This window comes from Ovis canadensis, chromosome 20, assembly GCF_042477335.2.
Source record: "Ovis canadensis isolate MfBH-ARS-UI-01 breed Bighorn chromosome 20, ARS-UI_OviCan_v2, whole genome shotgun sequence".
Taxonomy (NCBI): domain Eukaryota; kingdom Metazoa; phylum Chordata; class Mammalia; order Artiodactyla; family Bovidae; genus Ovis; species Ovis canadensis.
Genome location: NC_091264.1, coordinates 25,254,268 through 25,281,980, shown reverse-complemented (window position 1 = coordinate 25,281,980; position 27,713 = coordinate 25,254,268). Strand labels below are relative to the sequence as shown.

Sequence of the window (27,713 nt, the reverse complement as noted above, 5' to 3'; positions counted from 1 at the left end):
GAGGCAAAAGCCATAGGGTCAAAATTCAGATCAGTGTTTGCCAAAGACTGGGAGTTAGGGGAGCAAATTGACTTCGAAGGGGCATGAGGGAATTTTGGAGGTAAAAGGAATATTTTATGTCTCAGCTGTGGTGGTTATATGACTATACTCCTTGAACTGTACACTTTAAAAGGATAAATTTCAGTATAGTAAATTACACCTCAATAAACCTGGTTTTTAAAAATTGTATAATTAACCACAACTTACTTTCCAAATATAAATAATGGAAATAGAGAAAAGGAAGGAACAAATTCATTAAAATGTATAAATGTATACACAGCAATGAAAGAAATATGGCTAGAGGTGATGTCTTTATTTTGTAACAGCTTATGAGAATGCAATTGGCATGTATGACTTTCTCCTTCTGTAATTTATGCCACATTTGCTTTGCCCTCACACAGGCACCCAGTGATTTGGGGTTTCATATCAAATTTACCTTCTCAAGGCATCTAGCCCTTGATAATTCTGTCCTTTGTGGGTGTGGTGGTCTTAACATTAGCTTTTTCCACTTGATTTGGTAGTATAAGTCCTGCTCTAGAACGACAGATCGGATTTCAGATTCTCTCATGCCCAACTTTGAAGCTATAACATTTTTACTTTGATTGTCAAGATTCTTCAGGATCAGTTCCCCTAGCTAACACAATGACCCCTTTTCCACCTCACTGTTTGTGGCATAAAAGCCCCAAATGACCAACATTGGAAACATTGTTTTTTCCCCTTATAGTATTATAAGGTGTTGGAGAAGACTCTTGAGAGTCCCTTGGACAGCAAGGAGATCCAACCAGTCCATCCTAAAGGAGATCAATCCTGAGTATTCTTTGGAAGGACTGATGCTGAAGCTGAAACTCCAATACTTTGGCCACCTGATGCGAAGAACTGACTCATTGGAAAAGACCCTGATGCTGGGAAAGATTGAAGGCGGGAGGAGAAGGGGACAACAGAGGATGAGATGGTTGGATGGCATCACTGACTCAATGGACATGAGTTTGAGTAGGCTATGGGAATTGGTGATGGACAGGGAGGCCTGGCGTGCTGCAGTCCATGGGGTCGCAAAGAGTCGGACACGACTGAGCAACTGAACTGAACTGAGTAGTATAAGCTCTTGTATCCCTAGTCCCAAGTCAGCAGAGTCCCAAGTCACAGAGATAAGCAGCAATTATTTGGTAGGTCATTTCACTTAGTATTGAAAGTCTATCCCACCTCCACCTCATAGTTTCCATACCTGCAATTAGAAGAAGCAATGTGTGCCGATACGTTGCTTTATGATTTCAAACATGTAGTACATCCTGCAGGCCAGCACCCCAACCTCATGAGGTGTTGTCTCAGTTGGAGACTCGCCTAGATCCTCAGTAGGCCACTCTGCTGCGCTGTACGGCAAGCTGCTGGTCTAGGCGTGGAGAGAGTACGAGATACCACTGCATACCCATTAGGATGGCCACTGTCATCAAATCAGAAAGCAGCAAGTTTTGGTAAGGATGTGAAGAAAATGGAACCCTTTTGCACTGTTGGTGGCAATGTAAAATAGTATAGCCTCTGTGGAAAACATTATGGTAATTTCTCAAAAAAATAAATTACCATATGAGTCAGCAATTCCACATCTGGGTATATACCCAAAATAATTGAAAACAGGATCCCAAACTGATATTTGTGCACCCATATAAGCATAGCAGTATTATTCACAATAGCCAAGACATGGAAGCAACCCAAGTGTCCATCAGTAGATGAACAGATACAAAAACGTGGTACACACATATTATTCAGACTTGAAAAGAATTCCACGATATGGTGTAACATGGAAGAACCTTGAGGACGTTATGGTGAGTGAAAAAAAGCCAGTCCCCAAAAGATGGATATATATCTAAGTACTTATATGAAGTACTTAGAATAATCAGAATCATAGGGAAATGGACAGTTACCATTTAGTATATATCTTACCACAGGTAAAAAATAACCTAAGGGACTTCCCTGGTGGTCCAGTGGTTGAGAATCCCCCTTCCAAATGCAGGGGTTGCTGGTTTGATCACTGGTTTGGGGAATTAAGATCCCACATCCATGGGGCAGCTAAGCCCATGTGTTGCAACTACAAGCCCATATACCCCCTCCATAGACCCAAAGCAGTCAGATAAATATATATTTCATGAAAACTGGGGTAGAAAAGGAGCAGTAGAAAAATATCAGTGTTAATCCCACACAGAATTATTATAATGAATCTTACGTGGCCTTATGTAGCATGATAGTACAGCCAGTGCTTTCTGAGATTTGAACAAATGGTTGAGGGAAATGCCAACTAACAATATAGATGAGAAATGTTTACCAGAACACCTCATTAGCCAATAATGAAGCAAAACAAAAGAAGCAAAAATTAAAGGTATAGCGAGTGTGTTGCCTTCAGTAACCTGGCTGCTGAGCAGGTATGAGACCTAGTCCATCACATTCTGCTCACGTTCAGCTGTGATTATCTTGCTTGTAACTTAAATCCGCCACTTTGATTCCTGTATAGCTCAATCGGTAAAGCATCTGCCTGCAATATGGGAGACTTGGGTTCAGTTCTGGGTTGGGAAGTTCCCCTGGACAAGGAAATGGCAACCCACTCTAGTATTCTTGCCTGGAGAATCCCATGAAGAGAGGAGTCTGGCAGGCTACAGTTCACGGGATCACAAAGGTCAGACACAACTTAGCACTATCTTCTTTCTTCTTTAGTTAATATTGGGGATCTGGGTCTTTGCTTTCCTCATTTTTTCGGGGGCTGAAGTCAAGCATATTTAGACCTTGCTTCTCTTTGAAGGTTTAGAGCAGGCACTGTCTCCAGCTGAAGCAGCCTTTCTTGACAGCTATAACCACACACCACACCACCACCCCCAGTTACTCTTCCTGCAGCACATTTTGTCCTGTGGTTTTCTTTCTTTAGTGTGTCACTTTTGGTTTTTATACCTGAGACCTCTGGATTGCACTCTGTGGTGGGTTAAAATGTGTTCTCCAAAATGATGCAGTGAAGTCCTAACCCCTGATACCTGTGACCATGACCTTATTGGGAAGAAGGTCTTTGCAGATGTAATTAGTGAGATGAGGTCACGCTGGAATAGGGTGGACCCTAAATCCTCAGGTGTCCTTAGAAGGAAGATAGAGATTTGGAAACATATACACACACAGGGAAGATGGTCACATGAAGACAGAAGCAGAAGCTGGAGTGATGTAGCTATAGGCCCAGGAATGGCAAGGATTGCTGGTAACCACTAGAAGCTAGAAAGAGTCTGGGGAGGAGTCTTCTTCTCCCTAAATTCTTCAGAGGGAGCGTGGCTCTGCTAACATCTTGATTTCAGACTTCTGGCCTCCAGGAACCATGAGAAAATGAATCTCTTTAAACTATAAAGTCACCTGGTTTGTGGAAGTTTCTTACTGCACCCCTAAGTAACTAATACACTCTCTTTGCCTAAGCTTAAGTTAAACATGTCAGACAGAAATTATGTGAATGATTTAATAGTTTATCTTTGTGAAAGCATACTTAATCAGAAACAGCAGTCAGTTATAAAAATTACCTAGCAAGTCCATCAAACACATTTCTTACTGTTATTGTTTTCAAATGAAATAAAATATTGAACACATGAGTGTTAGAACCTTTAGAAACTCAAATTACTCAATTACAAAAGGAAAAGGCAAATAGGAAGAAATTAATTTGTTTTTCATTTCTGATATAAGAGATTTTGTCAGTTTAAATTCTGTAACTGAAAATTTTTTCTTAAATTTTTCCTTAGTAAGTCTGCAAAGAAAATCAATAAAGAAGGCTGTTAATTAACAAGTGAGCACTGGATATGAATTTAGATCAGACAGACTGGAATTACAAAGTTTGGGAAGTGTTTGCTCTTTTATGTCCTGAGATTGGTTCTGGAAACTAGCAAATGCTGCCTCCTTATCTTTTGCTTTCTTCCCTTTTAGACCTCTGGCAGTATTTTGAGGATTAAAGAATGGAGTGATGGTTGTCCAAAAGTCAGAGGACACGGCTCTGAGATCAGAGACACTGGAAAAAGTAGTTGTCTTTTACTGACTCTGGGCAGTGTTTGCCCAAGAGGGACGAAAACTAGTATCTGAGAAATAAAGTATTCAGAAATAGGGCTGCTGAAATAGGGAAAACCAGAAAATAGCCCAGGGACTTCCCTGGTGGCCCAGTGGTTAAGACTTCGCCTTCCAGTGCAGGGGTCTGGGCTTGATTCCTGGTTGGGGAGCTCAGATCCCACACGCCTAGTGGCCAGAAAACAAAACATAAAGCAGAAGCAGGACTGTAATGAATTCAATGAAGACAAAAGAAAATAGCCCAGAAACTTCTAGGATGCAGTCAGAAGAGGGTTGTACTGTAAAGAAGAATGAAAAAGGCAAGCATTTCAAGTCAGATGAGTATATAATAGAGGAGAGACTCTAGCTGACCTTGGATTTGGTGATGAGTTTTTAGGTATAACGCAAAAAGCAGGGTCATGAAAGCATAGACACATAAGTTGAACTTTGTTAAAACTGAAAACTTACACTCTGCAAAAGACACTGTTGGGAGAATGAAAAGATAAGTCACAGACTGGGAGAAAATATTTGCAAAGCATGTATCTGGTAGAAGACATGTATCCAAAATATACAAAGAACCCTTAACAGCAAGAAAACAAATTTTTTTTTTTTTTTGGCTTGTGCTACATCTTAGTTCCTGATCAGGGATTGAACCTAGGCGTTCGGCAGTGAAAGCACAGGGTCCTAACCACTGGACCACCAGAGAATTCCCCAAACAACCTAATCTTTTAAATGGGAAAAAAAAATCTGAATAGACACCTTGCCAAAGAAGATGGCCAGATGGGAAGTAAGCACATGAAAATATGATCTACGTAATATGTCTTTAAGGAATTACAGATTAAAACAACAACATGATACCGCTACACAACTATTGGATTGGCTAAAATCCAGAATATTGACAGCACGAAAGGCGGATAAAGATGTGAAGCAACAGGAGCTCAGTGCTGGCTGGTAGGAATGCAGAATGACGCAGCCACTTTGGGAAACAGTTTGAAAGTTTCTTATGAGGTTGAACAAAGGCTTACCATGCAATCCAGCAGTTGTGCTCTTAGGCATTTACTGAACTGAGTTAAAAACATGTTCTCACACAACAACCTGCGTATAAACTTATAGCAGCTGTATTCATAACTGCCCACTACTCGAAGCAACCAAGATATCCTTCAAGAGGTTAATGGATGGACAAACGGTGGCGCATCCAGACAATGGAATGTTGAGTGAGAAAAATAAGCATTAGCAAGTCACAGAAAGACATGGGGGAACTTTAAAGGCATATGGCTAAACAAGAAACTAGTGTGAAAAGGCTGCCTACTCTATGAATCCAACTCTATGGCATTCTGGAAAAGGCAAGACTATAGAAACATTAAGAAAATAAAAAAAATACTAGCTGCCAGGGCTTCAACAGGCAGGATGTGGGATGGGGTGATTAATAGATGGATTCACTTAGGGCAGTAAAGTTATTCTATATGATACTGTAATTGTGGATACATGATATTGTGCTGTTATCAAAGCACGTGGAACTGTGCAACACAGAGAGTGAGCATTAATGTAAACTATGAACTGTAGTTAATGAGAGTATATCAGTACTGGTTCATAGATTGTAACCATACCACAAGATGTTTATAATAGATATGCACTTATGTGTTGTAACCAGGAAGGATTCACCATGAAAATCTACTAGAGAATACATTAATATATTCATTATATAAACAGATGCAAAAGGGAAAACATTTTTACAGAAAAGGCATTCAGTGCAATTTAAGTCATGCAATTAAAAAAAAACTAGCAAATTAGGAAAAAAGTTAACTTCCTTAACCTGTTTAACTGTATCCACCAAAACCCAGTAAACATTCATGCTCAATTGCAACATTGAGTATTTTATTTTTTTATTTTTTATTTTTTTGGGCTTTCCAGTGCAAACCGGAAAGCCTGCTAGACAAATTCTAAAAGAGCTGTAACACTAACATTAAGTATTTTAGTAGCAAACTTCCTTTGAAACAAGGCAAGGTTGTCCACTATCTTATCCTTATACAGACTAGGTATGACCTTTGCTTTTCCCCACTGTTCATTGTTAGATAAAGAAGCCAAAATAAGAAGACATCCAAGGAGCCCTGCCTTCAGAAGAATATGTGTTCAAACAGATAAACCAAAAGTTTAGAACAAGCGCAATAGACATTAAAATAGCTAAGGAAGGATATTAGTGATATGAAACACACAAAAAATGAAATAGATATATTGGGTGTGTTCTGTCAGTATGCATGCCTTTTGAAGCTCTGTTATTAGGCGCAGACACATTTACATGTTACGTAAGTGTTACATAATCTTAACGATTTAAGGTGGTTGTGTCTTTCTGATGGAAACTGGCCCTTTGATTTTATGAATGCCCCTCTTTGCCTCCCATAACTTTGTCCTGAAATCTTTTGGATTTGGTATGCTCTAGTCACTCATGCTGTCTTGTGTTTGCTGTGTTCAGAGTCTATGATATTTTATCCTTTTACTTTCAATCGACCTGTGTCTTCCTTTAAAGTACTCATGTAGATAGCAAGTTGTTGGGTCTTTTCTACCCTTTTTGACAGTCTCTGCCTTTCATTTGTAGTGTTTAGGTTATTTACATTAATGTAACCATAAGTATGGCTGCATTTAGGTCTATTTCCATCTACGTTTTTCTTGCCTTTGTTTGGGTTAATTGAATGTTTTACTCATTTTGTTTCCATTCTTGTTTTGCATTAGTTTTTAGTGGCTCTTCTGGGGATTATAATATGCATCCTAAATTTATCATAGTCTACTTGGATCTTACATTCTGTCATGTCACATTAAATATGAGAATCTTGAAACAGGGAAGTTCTTTCCCCAGCTTATCTTTTGTGCTATTGTCTTCATATTTGTTGAATGGACATATATTATAAACTCTGCCATGTAGTGGTATATTCTTCACTTTAAGTACTCATGTCTCTTTCAAAGAAACTCTGAGAAAGAATGTGCAGTTGACTTTTGAGCAATACAGGAGTTAGGGGTACAGATCCTCTGTGCAGTCAAAACTCTGTGTATAACTTACAGTCAGCCCTCCATCTGTGTGGGTCCTCCGTGTCCAGGGCTCTGCCACCATGATCCTAACCTGCCACGGATCATGGAATATGATGCCTATCTAGTGAATTTTTCATTTATGGTTTTCACTCTAGAATTATCTTTTATTAATAGTTTCTAGTTCTCTGATGAATTTGACCACTTGCTCATTCATTATGAGTGCATTTATTAAGGTTCTTGAACATATATATTATAGCCACTTTGAAAGCTTCATCAACTAATTAAATATCTGAGTTATTTCAGAATTGCTTCCTAGTGACTGCTTTCTTTTCACTATGGTTCACATTTCCATGCTTATTTGCAAGTTCAGCATTAAAAAAAAAATCTTCTAATACTGAGCATTGTAGCTGATACATTGTAGAAAACCTAGATTCTGTTATCTTCCTCTAGAGACTATTTTTATTAGGCAGTTAACTTGGCAGGCATAAAATTTCAAATTCTGTGTCCCTTGAGATGGGCAGCCTCTAATATTTCTGCTCAGTTCTTTTAGTTTCCAGTTGTCTTTTTCCGGTTGTTTTCTGCTGGGCTCCTTGGAGTATCCCTTGTACATGCACAGGTCAGGAGTCAGCCAAGGGTTTGGTCAGATTTTATATGCATTCTAAAGAAGCCTCTGTGGATCTTTCTTGGATTTCTTTTCTAAACTTGATTCTCTTGACTTGTCAAACCAGTAAGACCAGCAACATCATGCTTGAATTCTGGTCATCCTATGCTAGAATTGTTCTGGGTAGTGCCTTCATGCAAAAACCCTCATAATCACAAGTCTTATCCACTGCACCTCCTTTCTGTCAGCAGTTAACTCCCTTCCAATTTTTCTTCCTTTTTTTTTATTCTCTCCAGTCCCTTCAAATAATTGTATTCTTTTATTTTACCCAGCGTCCATATTTATTGTAATACAATACAGGATACTCCGCAACTACTGGAAGTAGAATCTCCAGCTTCTTTTGATGTTGTCGTTAATTAATTGCCTCCCAAATGCTAGTGGTAAAGAACCTGACTGCTAATGCAGGAGACATAAGAGATGCGAGTTCTGTTCCTGGGTCGGGAAGATCCCCTGGAGAAGGGCCTGGCAACCCACTCCAGTATTCTTGCCTGGAGAATCCCATGGACAGAGGAGCCTGGTGGGCTGCAGTCCATGGGTCACAAAGAGAGGAACACGACTGAACCAAGTTAGCATGCACGTTAATTAATTGATTGAATTTTAGCTGTGCTGGGTCTTTGTTGCTGGGCATGGGCTTTCTCTCCAGTTGCGGTGAGTGGGGGGTACTTTTCATTGCAATGCACAGGCTTCTCACTGTGGTGGCTTCTTGTTGCAGAGTGCAGGCTCTAGGCATGCAGGCTTCAATAGTTGTGGCACACGGGCTCAGTGTTTGTGACTCATGGGAGCTATAGCACGCAGGCTTCAGTAGTTGTGGTGCACAGGCTTTGCTGTTCCACAGCATGTGGAACCTTCCCGGACCAGGGATTGAACGCCTGCCCCTGTATAGGCAGGCGATTCCTATCTACTGTACCATCAGGGAAGTCCAGAACCTCCAACTTTTGTTTCAAAACACTCACGTGAAGATGTCTGAAATTAAAAGAAAGATCCAAGGTAGATATATACATTTGGTATTCACTGACATATAGATCGTATTTAAAGCCATGAGAATAGATGAGACCCTTAAGAGGTGAGCATAAATGTAAAAGGGAAACGAGTAGAAAGAGGTCTTAAAAAAAAAAATTAATCCTCATTAAATTAAAAGTAATAACAGATGCTATTTATTGAGCCCTGAGCAGAAGACTTTCTATGTATCTCATTGAATTCATCCAACAGTATTTCCAGGCAAGAAATGAAGGCTCAGAGGGAAGTGGTTTGCACGTGGTCACATAGGAAGTGGAAGCAAAGAAGAGGGACTAGTGAAGGAGACTATGAGAAGGAGCAAACCATGCGGCAGGAGAAAAACCCTGGGTGTATTTTTTAAACTCTCAGAGTCCCAGTTTCCACATCTGTAAAATGGGACTAGCAATGACCCTGTCATTAGAGGATTAGAAACAATGTATGCCAAGTGCCCGAAACAGTGCACCCAGGAAACATCCACCTAGAGGACAGCTCTAATGCCCGTGAATGTTCAGTTTGTTGTATTTAGCTTTACTATTTCACGCAAATAGAATGAAGGTCCCCAGATTCCTCACCCAGGGGTCAGTGGACATAGGGGTGGAAAAGACTGAGACGATCAGTAAGGAAACGGGCAAGAGGAAGAAGGGCCTTCAGGATGCCTGTCTAAAGTGGGCTCTGTAGACCGACCAGCATCCAGATGGGAGAAGTGAAAACCGTTTCCATGACCCCTAGGACGCCATGTGTCTGCAGGATTGATGAGTGGACTCTCTGGGTGTGGACAGTACCTCCAGGCCCTTTCAGGGAGATGGGCTCAATCCACACAAAAGGAAGAAAACCTGCAAATCAAGCCGAAAGGTAAAACTTTTATTATTTTTATTTTATTATGTTATTTATTTGATCATAACCCAGTGTTTAAAATAAATATCCATGAATCTATTCTGATATAAATAAGTTGCTGAATAAATCTCCCATGCAAGGGAACTCCAAATAATTTCCCTTCTCAAGGAATGGCAATGTGAAGAGGGAGGAAGTAACCGAACAGTGGAGAGATCTGGCTAACACAACCTTACTTAAGTATTCAAGGTTAACACTGACAGTGATAAATCATTTTGACACTAAATAACTAAACAACAACAAACTCATGACATAATATGATCACATTTTACCCATGTGACCTTTGTCCCCAGAACGCATTATCCCAGTCTTACCATGAGAATGCATCAGACAAACCCTAACTGAGAGACATTTTACAAAATACCTGACGAGTACTCTTCAAAATTGTTAAAATTGCTGAAAATAAGCTAAGTCTTAGAAACTGTCACTGCCGAGAGGAACCTCAGGAGACATGTAGCGAACTGAATGGGATCCTGGAACAGCAGAGAATAGGTAAAAATTAGGGAAATACAAAAGTATAGAGTTTAGTTAATGATATATCGATATTTATTTATTAGTTATGATAAACATAGCATGCTAATTTTAGATAATAATAGGGAAACTGGATATGGAGCGCACGGAAAAAAAAGTGTGTAGTCGCTCAGTCGTGTCCAGCTCTTTGCAATCCTGTGGACTGTAGCCCGCCAGGCTCCTCTGTGCATGGGATTCTCCAGGCAAGAACACTGGAGTGGGTTGCCATGCCCTCCTCCAGGGTATTTTCAGGACCCAGGGATCAAACCCAGGTCTCCCGCGTTGCAGGTGGATTCTTTACCATCTGAGCCACCAGGGATGGCAGCTTTTATATAAATCTAAAACTATTCTAAAACTAGAAGTTTATTTTATATATTTAAACAAAGTTTAAAAGGTACAGCTTAATACTAGACACAGAGAGAGTTTTCTGGAATCATTTTATTCCTGATTGTTGGAGAGGTGGCTGAAGTCATGGCTTCACTGTTTAAAAAAGGACAGGAAACAGGAGAGACAGGTGTGGACAATGGCAGGCAGGCTCCTGGACGGGCAGAGAAGGGTGTCAGTTAGTTGGAACAAAGGAAAAATCTGGGAGAGAGGCAGAGAGAGCCACATGTCATCTCACCTGTTTTTTGAAAACTCACACCTAGGCTGAACATGTTAGAAACAGTTGAACAGTGGGCTTTTAACCATCAACCTTAAAAAGGAGTGAAGGGAAGGAAGGAAGGAGGGAGAGGAGGGAGGAAGAAGGAGGAGAGAAACAATTTCCATTTCAAAACATTCTTACTTAAAACAACTTTCTGGACTGTTAGCAGTATTTCACAATGCAGTCATCTCATTTTGGCAGCTTGATTGATTTCCTGATTTTCAGGAAAACTGAGCTGTCATCTGGTTCCTACTTGGCTGTTTTACCGACATGAATATGCAGTTCTCACAAAATGTGAAATGGCTGCTGAAGAAGTGAAGTATAATTCTTTCTGACGTGTTGCTCCAAGTCCTCCCCTGTCTCAAAGATGAAGAAAGCCAGTGGAGAAACTTTCCTCCTTTCCCCATAAAAAAAGAGAGTGAGGTTCACTTCTTTGGGCGTTTTCCACGTGAACTGAAGGTTCTGAGCCCGTCTGCCGGGTGGGAGCGGATGGGAATGGGTGCGCCTCCGTGGCTTTCTGTGAGGCCCATGCAGCTGCACCGGAGCTCAAGAGCGGCGGCTGTGGCTTGGATCTCTGGGTGCTCCCAAGAGCATGACCGTCATCAACTTGTGTTTCTGAGCACCCCCTGGTACAAGAGCTAATATTGACTCTCTATGCACTTTCCCCTCACCAGTCCTGTGAGGTGGTAAGCCCTTCTATACTCTTTCAGAGAAAGAAAATGAGGTTCAGAGGAGTAGATACCCTGCCCCACAAACTTATCACATGGTGTGATGGTTAGTTTTATGTGTCAGCTTGGATAGGCCGTATGCCCAGTGGTGTCCTTAGACCCTAGTCTAGAAGGTGCTGGAAAGAAATTTTGTAAATGTGATTAACATTTACAATCTGACTTTATGTAAGGTGTAAATGTTTGCAGACCTCATCTAATTAGTTGAAGGCCTTAAGAGCAAAAATTGAGTCTTCTTAGAAAGGACAGAATCTGCCTCAAACCTATAAGGTGTTCTGCCTGAATTTCCAGCTCACTAGCCTGCCCTTCAGATTTCAGGCTGCCAACTACTCCCCACCCAGTTCCATGAGCCAGTCCCTCAAATCCATCTCTCCCTTCTCTCTCAACCCCAGGTATTTTCCGATGCAAACCCCACAACTCCACGCTTCTCATCTCCACCCTCTGCTGCCTCCTAGATCTGCCTGAGAAGCTGCAGATAGTAGGGCTGTAATATAAGAGACCGAGGTCAGGTACTAGGGCTGTAATATAAGAGACCGAGGTCAGATCTCTTGAGGATCCTCTGAAGGAAGATTTAATATGAAGGAGACCAGTTGAGTGGAGAAAACCACTGTTGAGAAGGAGGACGTGACAATGTCAGGAAGATGGGGTAATCAAGGAGGGAAGAGCATGTGGCAGAGAAAACAAAAATAATGGTTAATGCTTAGTAAGCGCTTCCCATGTGCCAGGTACTGTTCCGAGTGCTGCCCTTATGTTAATTTCTCTAGTACTATTAGGCTCACTTTACAGATGAGGAAACTGAGACCCAAGGTCACAGTTTCTGGTACATGGCAGAACAGCAGGGAGCTGCCTGCAGAGCCCATCACTTAACCCCTTAGGAAGCCACACAGGGAAAGAGGGTAAAACAGAGGTGCCACTCTTCTGACAGGATGAAAAGGCGAGGCTGGACTAGGCTGTCATTTCTAAAGCCAAGGCCGGATCTTGCTTGCCTGGAAGAAATCCAACCACGATCTCTGTTGGGGTTCCTCCTTGGAGTTATACAGAAGTTCTGGGATCTTATGAACCCCGCAATATGAGGAAAGTTCCTTCTGTTCATGAATCTGTACTTAAAAACCCTGAGGTGCTGCATCAGTTAAGAATGTGTAGGCTTTCCATGGTGGCTCAGCAGTCAAGAATCTGTCTGCAATGCAGGAGACCTGGGTTCGATCCCTGAGTCAGGAAGATCCCCCGGAGGAGGGTATGGCAACCCATTCCAGTATTCTTGCCTAGAGAATCCCATGGACAGAGGAGCCTGGCGGGCTGCCGTCCACAGGATCGCGCAGAGTCGGACACGACTGAAGTGGCCAAACAGCAGCAGCAGCAGCAGGCTCTCTCCACAGGAGAAACCCTGAATAATTTCAGCCAAGACCAGGAGACCTTGGCTTATGGTTCAGCCTCCCCGAGCATACTCAGCAGCCTCCTCCTGAGTTTTTCCAGGGTGTTGACAGGGAGCTGGACACAGTCCCAGAAGAATGTGGGCACTCATGGCCCTCTGCCTCGTTCCGGTCAGGAGAAACCACCTGCTAAGCCTCACCACTTCTCAAACGCACTTCCCTTCCTCACTCCCTCACCTTCATGCCCTCCCGGAGTCTTACTAAAATACTCTCAAGGGGCAGACCTTCGGGAAAACAAAGAGCAGCAAGTGTCTTCCTGGGAGTTTCTCCTCTTGGCCAGTTGCCACAAGCCTGTCTTTTGTATCTGTTGAGGGGATGGGGGCAGTAACGCAGGAGCGAGGGGCACACACGCTGGTCTCAGTGGGTGACTGCGCTGCCGCCGTTGTGGGGAAAGAACAGGGTGGTGCTAAATAGGAGACCTGGACCCCAGCCTCTGCTCTGGGCCAAATGTCTTCATCAGGAAAACTGTTTAGAAGGAATGTTGTGGGGGTGGGGGTGGGAGGAGTCCACCTTCTTGGAAACTAGATACAGAGGCCTCTGCAAGTTGCTTAGCAAAATGCCCCAGTCAGACCCATCCCTCCCTGGATGGTAAGGCTGGGAGACAGGGGAATGGCAGGAAGTACGTGTTGTAGGCATCCGGGGGCAGATCTGGGCATTTCCAGCCTGGCTCCATGATCATACAAGGTGAGGTGTTGGGGTACAGGTGGTGGTGGAGGGGGTGGTGATGGTTAAGAAGTAGCAAAGGATCCCTAAAGTTGCATTTTTGTATCCAAGACAGAAGTTTTTAACTAGGGTTCCTGAACCACAGCCTGTACACTGGAATTCAGAGGTTGATGAACTGAGATTGGAAAATATTACAGCTTAACCTCCACTCACCTCCATTTTCTCAGTTATGAATAAAGGCAAAAAAACTGCAGTTGCATTAGCAGGGCCAGTAGAAAGCCATGCTTTTTCTTTCACATTTGCAGACATTTTGAAACATTGTTTAAACTCATTTCTACTTCAAGTTGACAGTGGTTTATTGGGCTCATCCCCTCGATTCTTGTTATTTAATGTGTTAAAGAAACCCATATATTACAACCTCACACACTTCGATATTTTCACAACTGTATTTCATCATAGCTAGTTTCCTTTGTGATCCCTTTATGCAAAGGAAAGTATTTTGAGAAGGGATTCACGGCACAAAAAAAGGTCAAGGGCCCCCAGACCAGGAGCGGTCCCTATTGACACGCTGGCCCAGAGTGAGGATGGCTGCCCAGCTGAGCACAGGCTCCCACAGGAGGAACCAGGTCAGAATCCCACCAGGCACTGCTCCTGCTCCAGGAAACCTTGGCGTAGGACGCAGGGGTGAGGCATGACCGTGGCAAGTCACTGAGATCTTTCGCTCGATGGAGTGGCCTTGGGCCTCTGCTGCCTGTTGTGAAAAAGGAGATCTCCAGCCTCTTTACCTTCAGCTACGTGAGGATGGAGCCCCAAGCTCACTGTGGAATAAAGGGAAGGGAGCACTCAATTGTTCTTAGGGAGTTTTTTCAGCCCCGCCCTTTTCTTTTTTGCCATGCTGTGCAGCACTCAGGATCTTAGTTCTCTGGCTAGGGATTGAACCCACGCAGCCTGCAGTGAAAACTCGGAGTCTTAACCATTGGACCACCAGGGAAGTCCCCAGCCCAATTTGAGGAAACAAAAGCCAAGTGTAGGGAGAAGGGACAAGAGAGCTTCTTCCTCCTGCAGCTACGGTTGTATTTTCTTGGCTCAGGGATGAGAGGAAGGTGTCAACCGGTGAACCAGTATTGGTACATTATTATTAAAGAAGGTCCACAGCTTGCCTGAGGGTTCGCTCTGTGTGTTGTACAGTTCCACTGGTTTTGAAAAATGCATAATGTCATGCATCCACCATGACATCATTCAGAATAGTTTACTGCCCTAAAAATGCCCTGTCTGAGCCTCAGTTTTAATATCTCTAAAGTGAGAAAGTGAAACTCCTCTAAATCCCCTCATCCTCCCATTGTAGGTTTCTAATTTAGGCCTCTTGACAAATTAAAGTGGTACTGAAATCAACAAAATGTTCTTCTAAGTGTGACCTGATATCCATCAGAATCACTGGGCTTGGGTTGAGGTAACGGGGTCCTCGTTCAAACCTTCTGGGGTCTCAACCCCAGACCTGTTAAACCCAGAGCCAGAACCCAGGAATCTGCATTTTTAACCAGACCCTGGTGCACAGGGAAGTTTGAGACCCCAGCAGAGAATTCAAGCCTGAACACAAGGATCCAATCCATTGTCAGGTTAAAGCTCAGGAGCGATGTACAATTCCCCAAAGGGCGAAGGAGCAGAACTGTTTTCCTGGAAAAAGCCCATTTCTGCCTTCCGCAGCTCCCAGTCAACAAGCCTGCTGTTGCTTCACATCTTGATTGCTGATCACTCACCCAAAATAACCTGCATGCAGTGTTTCACCAGCTGCAGCTCTCTCTGCAACTGCCTTAATTTAGCAGCCAGTCACATTTGGCTCCACAACAAAGGGGCTCTGGGAAGGGGCCCCTCCCTCATGGCCATCTGTTGTGGATTGAATAAAGTGCCCCCCAAATTCATGTCCCCCACCCAGAACCTCAGAATGTGACTTTATTGAAAATAAGGTATTTGCAGACATAATTACCAAGGATTAAGATGAGATCATACTAGATTAGGGTGGGTCCTAAATTCAGTGACTGATGTTCTTATAAGATCAGTCACAGACACAGTAGTGGAGAAGGTCACGGGAAGAGGGGCAGAGGTAGGGGCGATGCAGCGACATGCAAGTCAAAGAACACCAAAGGTTCCAGGAGTCACCAGAAGCTAAAAAGAGGCCAGAAGAGATTCTTCCCTAGAATCTTCAGAGGGAACACAGCCCCGCCAACACCTTGATTTCAGACTTCCAGCCTCCAGAACTGTGAGAATAAATTTCTATGATTTTAAAGCCGCCCAGTTTGTGGTAATTTGTTACAGCAGCCCTAGCAAGCTAATACGCAGACCGCCACCCCAGTTCAGTCCCACTCCAGCCATGAAAGAAAGGACCCCCCACACACAAGCAATTCTCCACATCATGTGCTTTAATTTTCCCAGCCAACACCTCCGAATTCTGCGTCGAGGAAACTAGGCCTGTTTCCTACACAAGCCCTCCATCCTCTGCTTGGAAGGCTATAATCCAAGACGGGTTCAGACTTTAGTAGTGATAAATAAATATTGGTCCCAGGGGCAGTGCCTGGCAGGTGGTACCACGAGGCCATTCCTGGGCTCAGCCGAGGGTCGGGCTAGAAGGGTCACTGCAACTTCATGCCACTCCGGCGCCGAGAGTCCTTCCGGGCAATGGGGCTGAAGTTCACAATCTCCTTGTAGATGTGCTCTGAGGAAGGCAGGGGGTTCAGGGGGTGGTGGGTGCTGAGGGCAAGCGCCTACCTCCTTCCCCAACAGACATGGTGCAAAGCGGGAAGTCTGCTCAGCCCAGGGAGAAAGAAGTGCACGCAGGAGACAGTGTTTGCTCAGAGAGAAAGAGGCCACAGTCTCCAGGAGAAATGCCAGGGCCACTGAGGCCAGGCGGGGAAACGAGGCCAGCAGAGGTGAGGCTGCAGGCTGCGGAGGGGAGGCGCTGAGGCGCCCGGCCCTTACGCTTCCATTCGTCCACTGTGAGTCTCTCGCGTTCTAAGGAATCTTCAAGTGGCTGCTGGGCCTCTGTCTCCTCCTCAGGGTCCCGGAAGGGCTCAAAGAAGGGGTGGGCGAGGGCCTGCGAGGCCGTCAGGCGCTTGTCCACGTCCAGCTCCAGCATCTTCTCCAGCAGGTCTGTGGCTGCCGTCACGGAGTGTGAGCCTCATGCCCCAGGCCCGGGAGAACCCAGCCCACCCGCGGGGACACAGACTGCAGGCCCCCGAGACTCACCCTGGGGGCTGGCACGTGGGAAGAGCTGAGAGAAATCCTTTCTGGGGCTTTGTGGCAGGGACTGGATGTAGGATTTGGCCTGAAAGACAGAACAGCACTGAGTAATCCCCAGTTGTCAGCTCCTTGGGACTCAGGCCATAGGATCTAGAGCAGGGACCCCAGAAAAGCCGCTGAGCAGGGCTGAGGGCTCAGGTCCGAATCCAAAGTGAGATAAAGGCAAGAGCGCTTACCAGGGCAGAGGGGCGGTGGGGTGAGCCCATCTCCCTGACCCTGGCCAGCCAAGGGCACAGCCCCAGCCAGCCTGGGCCCATCTGCCACTCACCGCCTTGTCATTCAGCTTCTGCACAAACTCGGCACCCGGCACCCCAGTCACTTTCAGGATCTGGGTCAGCTGGTCCAGGTCTTGGCAGCAGGTTAAGGCTTGGCCTCACTTGCTGGGGGTGGGGTGGGGTGGGGGTGGTCTGGAACTGCCCTTCCCGCTGCCCCTCCATCAGGCCCGCCTAGAAGGGTGGACCATCCAGGCTCCAGACACTCACCTCCTCCTGCTTTCAGGAGGGTAGGTTCATCCTTCAGGATGCAGGTGAGAGCTGCCACCTGCCAGGCTGGGTTAAGGGTCCCTCCCCACAAATGCTCCTGCAGGTGCCACCTTCCCAGCTTCATCCCACTCCGTCACCTCCATGCACTTCTTCGTCTGCTCCCCCCACACCCTTGCATTCCGAGTTTGGCAGGGAGACCCTGTCTCGTCTCCCCAGTCCCTGTATGGCACACGGGGGTGCTCAACTGGTGCGTGTGGTGCCAAAACATCAACTCTTTGTCTGCAGGATGGTGGAATCACAGGTGACTGGTTTTCATCATTTTGTTTCTCTGCACTTTAAAATTAATCCACTGGGAAGCATGTATCACTTTCACATTAAGAAAAAGAGAGAGATTTAAGTAATAAAGTGTCTGTTGAAGGAATGAATCCCTGGATGAAGACTGGCTTCTCCAGCAAAGGATACAGTCTTTCCCCTTGAACAGCGTCTTCCCTGTCAGCATCTCTGCCATGATACAGCCCACAGACCAGATGTCCACTGCAGAGGGAGGGGGAGGAGGTGTCACCTGGACCGGCTGGCCAGGGCCCGACCGTCTGTCAACCCAGAGTCTCCAAGACAGGCTTGAGGCAGCCATCAGAGAAAACCCCCAGCCCACTCCCCGGGGCAGCCGACCACTGACCGGTCTGGTTGTAACGCATCCAGCTGAGAATCACCTCAGGGGCCCGGTACCAGCGGGTCACCACGTAACCCGTCATCTCCACATCCGTATGCCGTGCCAACCCAAAATCCAAGATCTACAACTCGGGGCACAAAAGAAAAAGAGCTCACTGAGGAGAGGGGGCTCCTGGAGCAGCGTCTGGGGGCTCCGGTGGGAGAGGGGCCCACCCCGAGCCCAGGCTGACCCCACCGGGCCCACTCACCTTCAGCTCGCAGTCCTCGTTCACAGCGAGGTTGCCCGGCTTCAGGTCCTAGAGGAGAGATGGGGCGCTGGGTGGAGGCAGAGACGAGGTGGCCCCACTCGGCCGCCACCCAGCACGCGGCCCTGCCCTTTTTCTGGGTACTGGGCTCCTGTGCAGAGTGAGGGTTGGACCGGGTGTCCTCTAGGGTCCATCCAGCTCTAAAATGCTCCTGATTCTTGGAGCCTGAAACACCCAGCTCAGCTTCACTGGTGACAGTTTCCCAGAAAGTTCCCCCAAACACAGCAATTCTGAGCAGGCTTTCCTGGGCCAAGGCTGGGTCTGAAAACTCTCTATCCCTGGCTCCCCTTGCGCCATCTCCCCCCTTCCAACTTCAAGAAGACCCCAGGGGTGGGCAGGGCCTTTGAGGATGTAGCGGAGAAAGCACTCACCCTGTGGACGACCCCAGCTGAGTGGATGTACTGTGTTGGGGAGAGAGAGGGAGAAGCGTGAGTCCAGTCCGGCTTTCACACCAGGGGCTTCAGGCTGGCTCAGAGACCGCCTCTGCCCTGCCATGGCATGTCCTCCCAAACCTTCGAGGCCTGGCCTCCCCCAGACCCCAGGTCTCAACACCCAGCCCCCCTCCTCTGCCCTTTGGCAGGCTCCCACCCACCTTAAGACCCTTGAGCATCTGGTACACCAGGTACTGGATCTTGTCCTCACTGAACTCCATCCCCATGATCTTCTGCAGGTCCGTCTGCATGAAGGGCATCACCAGGTAGCTGCAAGGCATGAGGGCTTCCTGAACAGTCCTCAGCCCCAACCTGCCCCAGGTCCCAGCTCAGAGGAGGGGCACAGGGCTGGGGCAGAACAGAGGCCTTAGAGATGACCTTCGTGTGCGAGAAGAGCCAGCCCCACAACAGCCAGCCAAATCCCCAGGCAGTGGGCCTCTCGGCTCCTGGCTCCCAGCCTGGCCCTGGCGGCCGCCCTGTTGGCAGAGCTCAGGGTGTTTCAGCTGGAGCTGTGCTCAGGAAAACCAAATGCAGCAGGGTTCCCGCTCTTCAAAGGTGTCCTCTCCTTGCCCTCCTCCACGCCCCACAGAAAGCCACTGCTGTGAGTTAGAAACATCTGCCAGGATTTCCTTCTGCTTCTGTACAAATATTTTCTCCCCACCTCAGAGGGTCATGAGCTGCCATGAAAATCCTCAAACATCCAAAAATGTCTCCCTTCCAAGAAGGAAACAATAAAACAGTTTCTAGGAGGGTGAAGAAGGAAGAAAGAGATAGTTGAACCATTACCCTCTCTTAATGGGATTGCAAAACAGGTCAAAGTCAGCAAAATGTAACTGCTACTCAAGGCAGTAACAGCAAAGTCCAGCGCAAAAAAGGATAAAGATCTAGAAAGGAATTAAAATAATAAAAGAATGTGGAGGCCATCTCCAAGAGCCTGTGACTTCCGGTTTCTTCCACCTGACTGTGCCCCCTCCCACACACTGGGACCCCCTGCTCCAGGCACAGGCTCCTCCCCACCTTCATGTTTCACCTCTACGTGGAAACTGATTCTTTTCCGCTTACAAGCTCACTGATGTCCTGCGGTGCCACAACCACCCTCCCTTAACCTTATTTCTTCGCGTACCCCACTCCTTCTCTCTCTTTCCCTCCTGATCAAACTTCTAGAAAGAGTGGTCCTCACCTGTCCACCCCACTGCCTTAATGCACAGTTCCCTGACAACAGGGTGTCTGTTCCTGCCCCACCAGCCCAGAGCACACACCCACGACTCCCTTTCTTTCTACTGGAACTTGTGCAAAGCTTGACACCCCCTCAAGATTCTCTGCGAATCCTACCTCTGGTCAGGCGGCCTCAGCTCTCTGCCTGCAGATTCTCGTGTAGCTTTTCTTTCATGTTGGTATCTTAACCCACAGCATCGCAGCAGGCTCTACACTAGCCTGTCCCTGGGCTTCGGCTCTCATCCACCAGTGATTATTCAGGCCCAAATCCACATCCCTGGCTCAGACCTTCCTAAACTCTGGGTTTATTTGCTGATTAAACACTTGAATGTTCATAGGCTTTTCAAAAATGAAGTGTCCAAAGTGGAGTTCATTATCTTTCTCCTAAGATGTGTTCTTCCTTCACCTGGTATTCCGAGTAGGAACCTGGCATCCCTTGGCTCTCCTCACCACTGCCTCCCAAGGGATACAACACTCTGACAGTGCTACCTCTCGATGGGGCTCAAGTCAGCTCTTGGGACCCTGTCACCTTGACTGCATTTAGACCAAGGTCTAGTTCTCCCAGAGCTGTGTCCCTGGTCCTTTCTTGCTGCTGCCAGAGTGCATCCCCCAAATCCGATCTGACCACCTCACCTCGCTGCTCAAAACCTCTATAGCCTTGAGGCTGCCTGTGGAATCAAGTCTGGACTCAGCCTAACTAAATCAGCCACTGCTTCACTGCACATCTCAGGATGGCCCAGCCTCTTTCACACGTGCTTCATGACCTTGGTCCACGCAGTTCCTTCTCCTTGGGATGCCTTCAGCCCTTCAACCTCAGGCAAACACTGACTCATCCTTCAGAGCTGAGTTCAGAGTTACCTCCTCTGTGAAGCCCGCTGAGGCAGCTGGCAGTTCCTGGCTCTACCCAGACTTAGAGCACCGACCATCACTGTCAGTATTCACCACTGTCCGTCCTGGAGGAGCTGGTCCACTTCAAATTCCCAATGCTAAGCCCAGCAGCCGGCATTGTAGGGGGAAAAATCCATTCAAACTCACTGCATTAAACTGAAAACAAAAGCATCCTAATAAAGAGAACTGCGGCTACAGTTGAAATAGGACTGGAAAAAAAAAATCCACCCTCTCAAAGTTTCCTAAATTTTAGCAGGTACCGCACTAGCAAAGCTGTGCATTTAGCAACTAAATTTTCGTGTTCTGTGTAATTCTGAGAAACATCCCCATTGGCTGGGGCAGCCAAGGCTTTGTGATCCTCGCTCCATTCTAGGAAGAGTCCTGAAGTCCAGACCCACACCTGCACCAGGACATGGTGAGGGAGGCTGATGCAAACCGTGTGGGGACTGGCGGCGATGTCTCCGTGGTGTTGAGGGTGGGTAAAGCAAAGCAGATGAGCAGACAGCTCTGTGTCAGCCAGGCTCCGTAAAAAGCCCTTCCCACCTTTTCAGGCCAGCCGTTCTCTCCACCCTGGGCTGGATCTCTCCCCAGCCCAAAGGCATACAGCCTCCTGGGACAGAAGAGAGAACCTGGACCCTCCCCTTACTTGCCGGCACCCGCCGCCCCCCCCCCCACCCCCCCCCGCCCCAGTGGCAAGTAAGGTCTGCAAATATCCCGGAACCCGGCACAGCCCAACTCACAAGTCATGGAAGTTGCGCAGGGAGGAGGCTGGGGTGAAGACATCCAGGAGCCCAATGACCTAAAGAGAAGATGGCCAGTGAGGGCCAGGCAGCCGCCGCACCCTGCATTTGTCCTGAGTCCCCAGGCCTGCACAGGACCACCTGCCCTTTCCTAGAACAGCACCTCCAGCAGGAGGCAGGTTCCCAGCCTTCTGGGAAGAAGCAGTTAAAGGGGCAGAGATGGGAGAGGGATTCCTCCACCTGGGCAGGAATTTGCAGTGCGCTGTGATGGAGAGTCAGGCTGGGATAAGAGATGGTGGACATGTCTGTGCTCACTGACCCCAAGTCTGGTGGTCAGGACGAGCAGCACACCCAGTCTCCGCTCAGGCCGGGAACCTTGAGTGGGGAAGGGAATCGAGGAGGGGACAGAGAAGGGATCTTCCAGCCAGCAGGCTCCCTGTCCTTGACCTTGGGTCTCACCACATCTAACCCTGCCTGCCAAAGGGCTGATTCAGAGCTGGGGCAAGACTTCCCAGCTGGAGGCCATGGGGAGGAGCTGCCCGAGGAGGAATGGGACTTAAAATATGCACAGTGTTTTGAACTCATTGTTTTAAATGCTTGGGTTTCCCCGGGTGGTTTAGCAGTAAAGAATCCACCTGCAATGCAGGAGCGGCAAGAGATGTGGGTTTGATCCCTGGGTCAGGAGGATCCCCTGGAGGAGGAAATGGCAACCTACTCCAGTGTTCTTGCCTGGAGAATCCCATGGGCAGAGGAGTCTGGCGGGCCACAGTCCATGGGGTCGCAGAGTCGGACACAATGGAAGCGACTTAGCACATTTTTTAAAAACGCTTGTCTGCCAATACAGGTATCCTGCAGCAAAGCCTAGGGGCCAGGCTCAGCACTGGGTCACTAGTTTCCTGGCTGTTTCAATTAGACAGGACAGTCTCAAGGTCGGGCTCCGGGGCCTGGAGCCAGGTTGTCTAGGGTCAGATCCCAGCTCTGCCACTGACTAACCATATAATCTGTCTGTCTACGGCCATACCACCCTGAACGTGTCTGATCTCGTCTGATAACCTGTAAGTCTTTCTGTGCCTCAGTTTCCCTGTCTGTATAAGGGAGTAATGATACTTATATGATACTGTGAGGATTAAACATTCTAGTTTCTGCAAAGTTCTTAGAGCTGTGCCTGGCACATAAGTGCTCACAGGTTTCTATTATCCTTGTTGTAATTATGTGGAAACAACATTAACCAGGATACTGGGCACCAGGTCTCAGATCTAGAACAACTACGGAGTTCCTCGGTGCCCATTTCCTCATAACAGTGAGACACCAAGTTCATTCAGCTCCACTGCCAAAAATTCCTTTGCACCTTACCTGGGAAGTAGGCGGGGTGGGTCCTGGCACATAGTTTTAATAATCAGGTGAGGAACAAGGATCCAGAGGAGCAGGGAGGAGGTTCCCTTTCTGCTGGCGCTGTTGGGTCAGCATCTTGGGGTATCTTCCGTGTGTGCGCGTGCGCGTGCGCGTGCGCACACACACGGAGGGGCTGGTCAAGACCCTCTCTGGGGCTGCCCTCCCGTCCCTGCCTCCCCGAAGCAGCCCCCAGGCCCAGCCTACGTTCTCATGCTGCATGTGTTTCAGCAGCAGCAGCTCCCGATAAGCCCGCTTGGCAAAGATCTCGGACTGGAAGGGCCGGCTCAGCTTCTTGATGGCCACCTTTTCCCCTGACCGCTTGTCGATGGCTGAGCTGTAGGGTCAAAGGCAGGTCAGCAGGGAGCACGCCCCCCCACCCCCGGCCCCAGCCCGGAGGCAGGCAGGGCTCCAGACTCTGGGTGGCATCTGCCAGGCCATCTGGGGAGCCACGGCCATTCTCACCCCAATCCCTCTGGGCCAGCAGCCTAAGCTGGGAGGAGCTGATGCCCACCACCGGGAATGTGAGTTGCTGAAAGCACAGTGGGACTGGGGGAGCGAGGAGGGAGCAGGCAGGATCTGAGAGAGGTGCCCTGCACCAGGGTCAAACACAAGTTAACATCAACAGGATCCCAAACAACTTGGCAAGTCACTTCTTGTTTGCCTCTCTGTACCCATGTGTATTAAATAACAATCAATCGGGATTCGGCCAGATGAACTCTGGGGTCCCTTGTAAGTCCTGGAGAAGCAGATTCAGTCCTAATTCAACCCACAGAGACCCCCCAGCAAGCAGGTGCGAAAAGCGAACTGGCGCCTGGGGCGACCCCATGGCCAGCCTCCACAGCCCGAGGCTGCTGCTCCACTTCGAGGTCCAGCTGCTGCCTCCTCCAGTCCCAGGGCTCAGCCTGGCAAAAGCACCCGCAAAAGTCTTCCCAACCCGCAGGACTCTGGGCCTTGGGGTCCTTGATCAAAGGTGGTGGGGGCACAGCTCCGCGCGCCCAGCAGGTGAGGGCCCCCGGATGCGGATCCGGGAAGCAGATCCGGGGTGAGGGTGGGCACTGGTCTGGCTCTGGCTCTTGCGGAGGCCCCGCCCGCGTCCCGGTGCCTGGGCGCCCCCGACGCCCCCGTGTCGCGCAGGCGCGGGGGAGGGGGTGTCTCACCACACGGAGCCATAGGCCCCGCTGCCTATGTGCGTCAGGGACACGTAGGTCTTGGGCAGCTCCCAGGCGGTCTTGTTGACGTCCTGCTTGTAGAAGCCCTTTTTCCGGGTGAAGCTCATCCCGGGCACTCGGTGGCGGCGGCCCCAGCGCGGTGGCTGCGCTCGCGGCCCGCCGGGCTCCCAGCACCTGGCCCCCGCCCGCGGGGCCCGCCCAGGCCTGCCGCTCCTCCCCTGCGCGAGGGCGGGTCCCCGTCCAGGCCACGCGGCCCACCTGCCGGCGCGCCCAGGTGCGCTGCGCGGCCCCGCCCGGGCCTGCCCGGCCGCGGCTCCCGGGAGCCCCGGGCTTCCGCCAGGGTCCGAGTTCGGAACCCCGGCCACAGACCCGCGCGAAGCGGCAGGTGCGCCGCGGTGCAGGGGATGGGGTGCGGGGCGCTTCCCGCCGGGTGCTGCGGTCGGCCTGGGGGCCCATTTGCCCTAGGGGCCCCCACGGAGGGCTGAAGGCAGGAAGACAGCCTCCCAGCTGCTGCCAGCGGAGGATTCTGTAGGAAGATCTCGGAGATTTTTAAGACAATTTTGGGGGAACAAAACCCCACAAAAGCCCATAACTTGTTTGGTATGGGAAGTTTCAAACATACGAAAGTAGCCAGTGCTTCCCACATTTGAATGCGCACACGAATCCCCCGTGTATTTCATTGAATACAGATCCACGTTCAAGAGATCCGGGGTGGAGCCAAGATTCTGCATTTCTCCCCAGCTCCTAGGCCCAGGGATCTCTGAATCACATGTTGATAAGCAGATTCTAATGACCCTGCATAACCCCAATTGCGAACCCCACAGCTTCAACGAGTACATCAACTCTTAGTCAATTTTGTTTCCTCTACATACTTCCTCCCGCATTGTTTTGAAGCAAAACCAGGCATCCTATCATTTCATCTGAAAATATATTTTCGTATCTCTAGAAGATAAGGATTGTTTTAAAAACACAACTACAGTATCTTTTTTACACCTAGAATGAATAACAGTAATTCTGTAATATGAACCATCCGGCCTAGATTCACATTTCCAGTTTTGAATGAGCTTTTGCTGGCTTCCCACTGCCCTGTGAAGGCAATGACAAGCCTTCGGCCACCTGTGTCTGGGTGATTCGTGCATCCTGAAGAAGATTCTGGGCTCAAATTAAATCACGGAGACCTCCCACGAACAGGGTCAGCGGCAGAGAATGGCTGCAGGAGGTCCAGATGCCTGACCTGGCTCGGCTGACCCCTTGCTGGCCTGGGAATTGGGTTGTGGAAGGAATGGAGATGCTATGCTTCAAAGCCAGGGAGCTCCCCCTAGGGAGTCTTCAGAACCCAAACCCTGTGCCACAGCCCCACATAGTCCTGTGGCATCAGACCCTGGGGGGCATGGGGGAGGGAGGTGCTGGGATCCCACAGAAATGCCCAACAGGCATTGCGGGCGGGGGATCTGTCTTACGGGCATCGGTCACACAGTAGGCTGTGAAAAACTATGGAGAATGAGTGGGAGAGTCAGCCCATCAGAGGTGAAAAAAATATTTATCTGATGAACACTTAACTTGTGTTTGCCGTGTACCAGTCATTATTCTCAGTGTTTTACATACCCAACTCCCTGAATCCTGGTGAGAGGCCTATGAGTCAGTAGTAACTCTATTATCCTCATTTTCCAGATGAGGGACCTGAGGTCCAGAGGAGTTAAGTCACTTGCCCAAGGTCACACAGCTGGGAAGGGACAGAGCTGAGCTGAAGACCATCTGGTTTGAGACTCCAAGCCTATGCAGGATCTCTGGGTTGAGAGGCATTGCTTCTTAAAGGAGATGGCCTGTGCTTCAGATTATCTGCCTCACCCATCCTAAGGACATGTCTACGGATCAAACCGTGTCTCCCTCATACCTCCTGCCCTGGGGATCTGACAAATTCCCCACCCTCTCCCCTACCTGACCTTCTACTCCAGCCCTGAGGCCCTGTAGGAGGAAAAGGGAAGGGGCTCGGGGCCTGGTGGAGGATGGGGGGCTGCGGGAGTTTTGGACCTTGGGGGTCGGTGACCCCAAAGGAAGGCACTCTGATTCTGAAGTTGGCATACGATCCTGGAAGCCAGAGTCTAGGGCTGGGTCCAATCCAGGAGACTCAGTTCTCCTTCTGGGTTGAGGACCCCATTCTCCAGGGAAGAGACAGGCCTTGAGCCTCTGTGCTTGTCTTGAAAACCTGACTGTGACAGAGGTGAGCCCAGAAAGGTGACGAATGCCAGGGAAGGAAGCGCTCATTGCCCAAGTGGGTGCAATCCTGAAAGGGCACGAGCTGGCCACTCAGGCTGTGGTCTGGAAGCCTCTTAAGCAATGGTCAGGAAGTGACTCAGGCCCCAAACTGCGGATACCGACCCCCCCTCAGCTTCCAATGGACCTGTGTTGACTCAGTAGCCAGGCAGCCTTGGAGAGATGGCCTTAGGTGATACTATCTGGGAGGTTGTGAATGGGAGAGGAAGAGGAGGGGGTCACTGAGGACCTCCTGGGTGCTCCCCATTCACAGCCCCTGGGCTCTCTTCTGTTTGAGCTCCTCCGAGGCCCCTCTGCACTTCTCCTCCCAGACACTGACCCTGTGTGGTTGGTTTCTATCCTGTTAACATTAAGGCAGGGGGCAAGGAAACCAGCTTTGGAATGAGACCTGCACTTCCATCCTGCCTCTGCAGTGCCAGCTGTGTGACCTGGGCCAAGTTCCTTCCCCTCTCTGAGTTTCGCTGTCCTCCTTGTAACATGGAAATGATATTAAAACGTGCTAAGTATATGAAAAGGGTCCGGGGGATGGTTCATTCTGAGTGCAGTGAAACATCAACCCAGTGAGCTAGGGGCTGTCAGTATCTCCAGCCAAAGATCCTCCCAGAAACACGCCTGTGAGTGAACAAACTGGGTTTGTCACTGGTTGCATCAAGGGAGAACACGCATGTGGGAGCCAGGCAGGGGGGCAGGGAGTCGTCTCAGGAAGGGAGTGTTGGAAAGGACTTGTTGCAAGGTTAGGTCATTTGGTAGAAGGTGTACGGACGCCGGACCTTGTTCCAGATGAGATGAAATCAGGAAGTGGAGGTGATTTTATGGTTTGGTGTCTTAATGAGTCTTACCTGGAAGGAGGACCAATAGAATGAGGAGGGAGCCGTAACTGGTAAAGCGGCAGCAGCCTTCACTCAAAAGTAGCTGGATGGGGGTGTTTGGTCATGTTTGTGGTTTGGACAACACTTCTGTTTTCTCTGTGCTTAGACGTGATTACAGAGTGTCTTGTTTTTGTCTCGGTCCCACTGTGGTCACAGATGGCCTTGCCTGCGTTCAGCAGGCGCACATCAAGATGAGCTGTGCCAGGCCAGCTCTGAGCAACGCCAGGACCTGGCTGACAGGCCTGGGCAGCTCCCGGGTGTCAGGATACAATGTTCCCCTCCTACAGATGGACAAACTGAGGCCCAGAGCTGTTAAGTAATTTGCCCAAAGTCACACATGACCTAGAAGGTGCTGGACA

At 48.5% G+C, this 27,713-nt stretch overlaps 1 protein-coding gene and 1 non-coding gene across 2 annotated transcripts; both read right to left on the bottom strand.

Annotated features, from left to right (window-relative positions):
• Positions 1-5,984: 5,984 nt before the first annotated feature.
• LOC138426084 (U7 small nuclear RNA) lies at positions 5,985-6,046 on the bottom strand. Its single transcript, XR_011251510.1, has one exon. It is a non-coding gene; the product is annotated as a U7 small nuclear RNA (small nuclear RNA).
• A 9,979-nt stretch (positions 6,047-16,025) lies between these two features.
• Positions 16,026-24,512, bottom strand: MAPK13 (mitogen-activated protein kinase 13). The gene is made up of 12 exons (XM_069564233.1): positions 24,200-24,512; positions 23,247-23,376; positions 21,651-21,709; positions 18,969-19,077; positions 18,748-18,777; positions 18,320-18,367; positions 18,079-18,193; positions 17,865-17,936; positions 17,189-17,268; positions 16,867-16,945; positions 16,600-16,776; positions 16,026-16,336 (listed from the first exon to the last, which is right to left on the bottom strand). The coding sequence occupies exons 1-12, from the start codon at positions 24,316-24,318 to the stop codon at positions 16,254-16,256; spliced, it is 1,101 nt and encodes a 366-aa protein (XP_069420334.1). The 5' UTR covers positions 24,319-24,512; the 3' UTR covers positions 16,026-16,253.
• Positions 24,513-27,713: the final 3,201 nt, after the last annotated feature.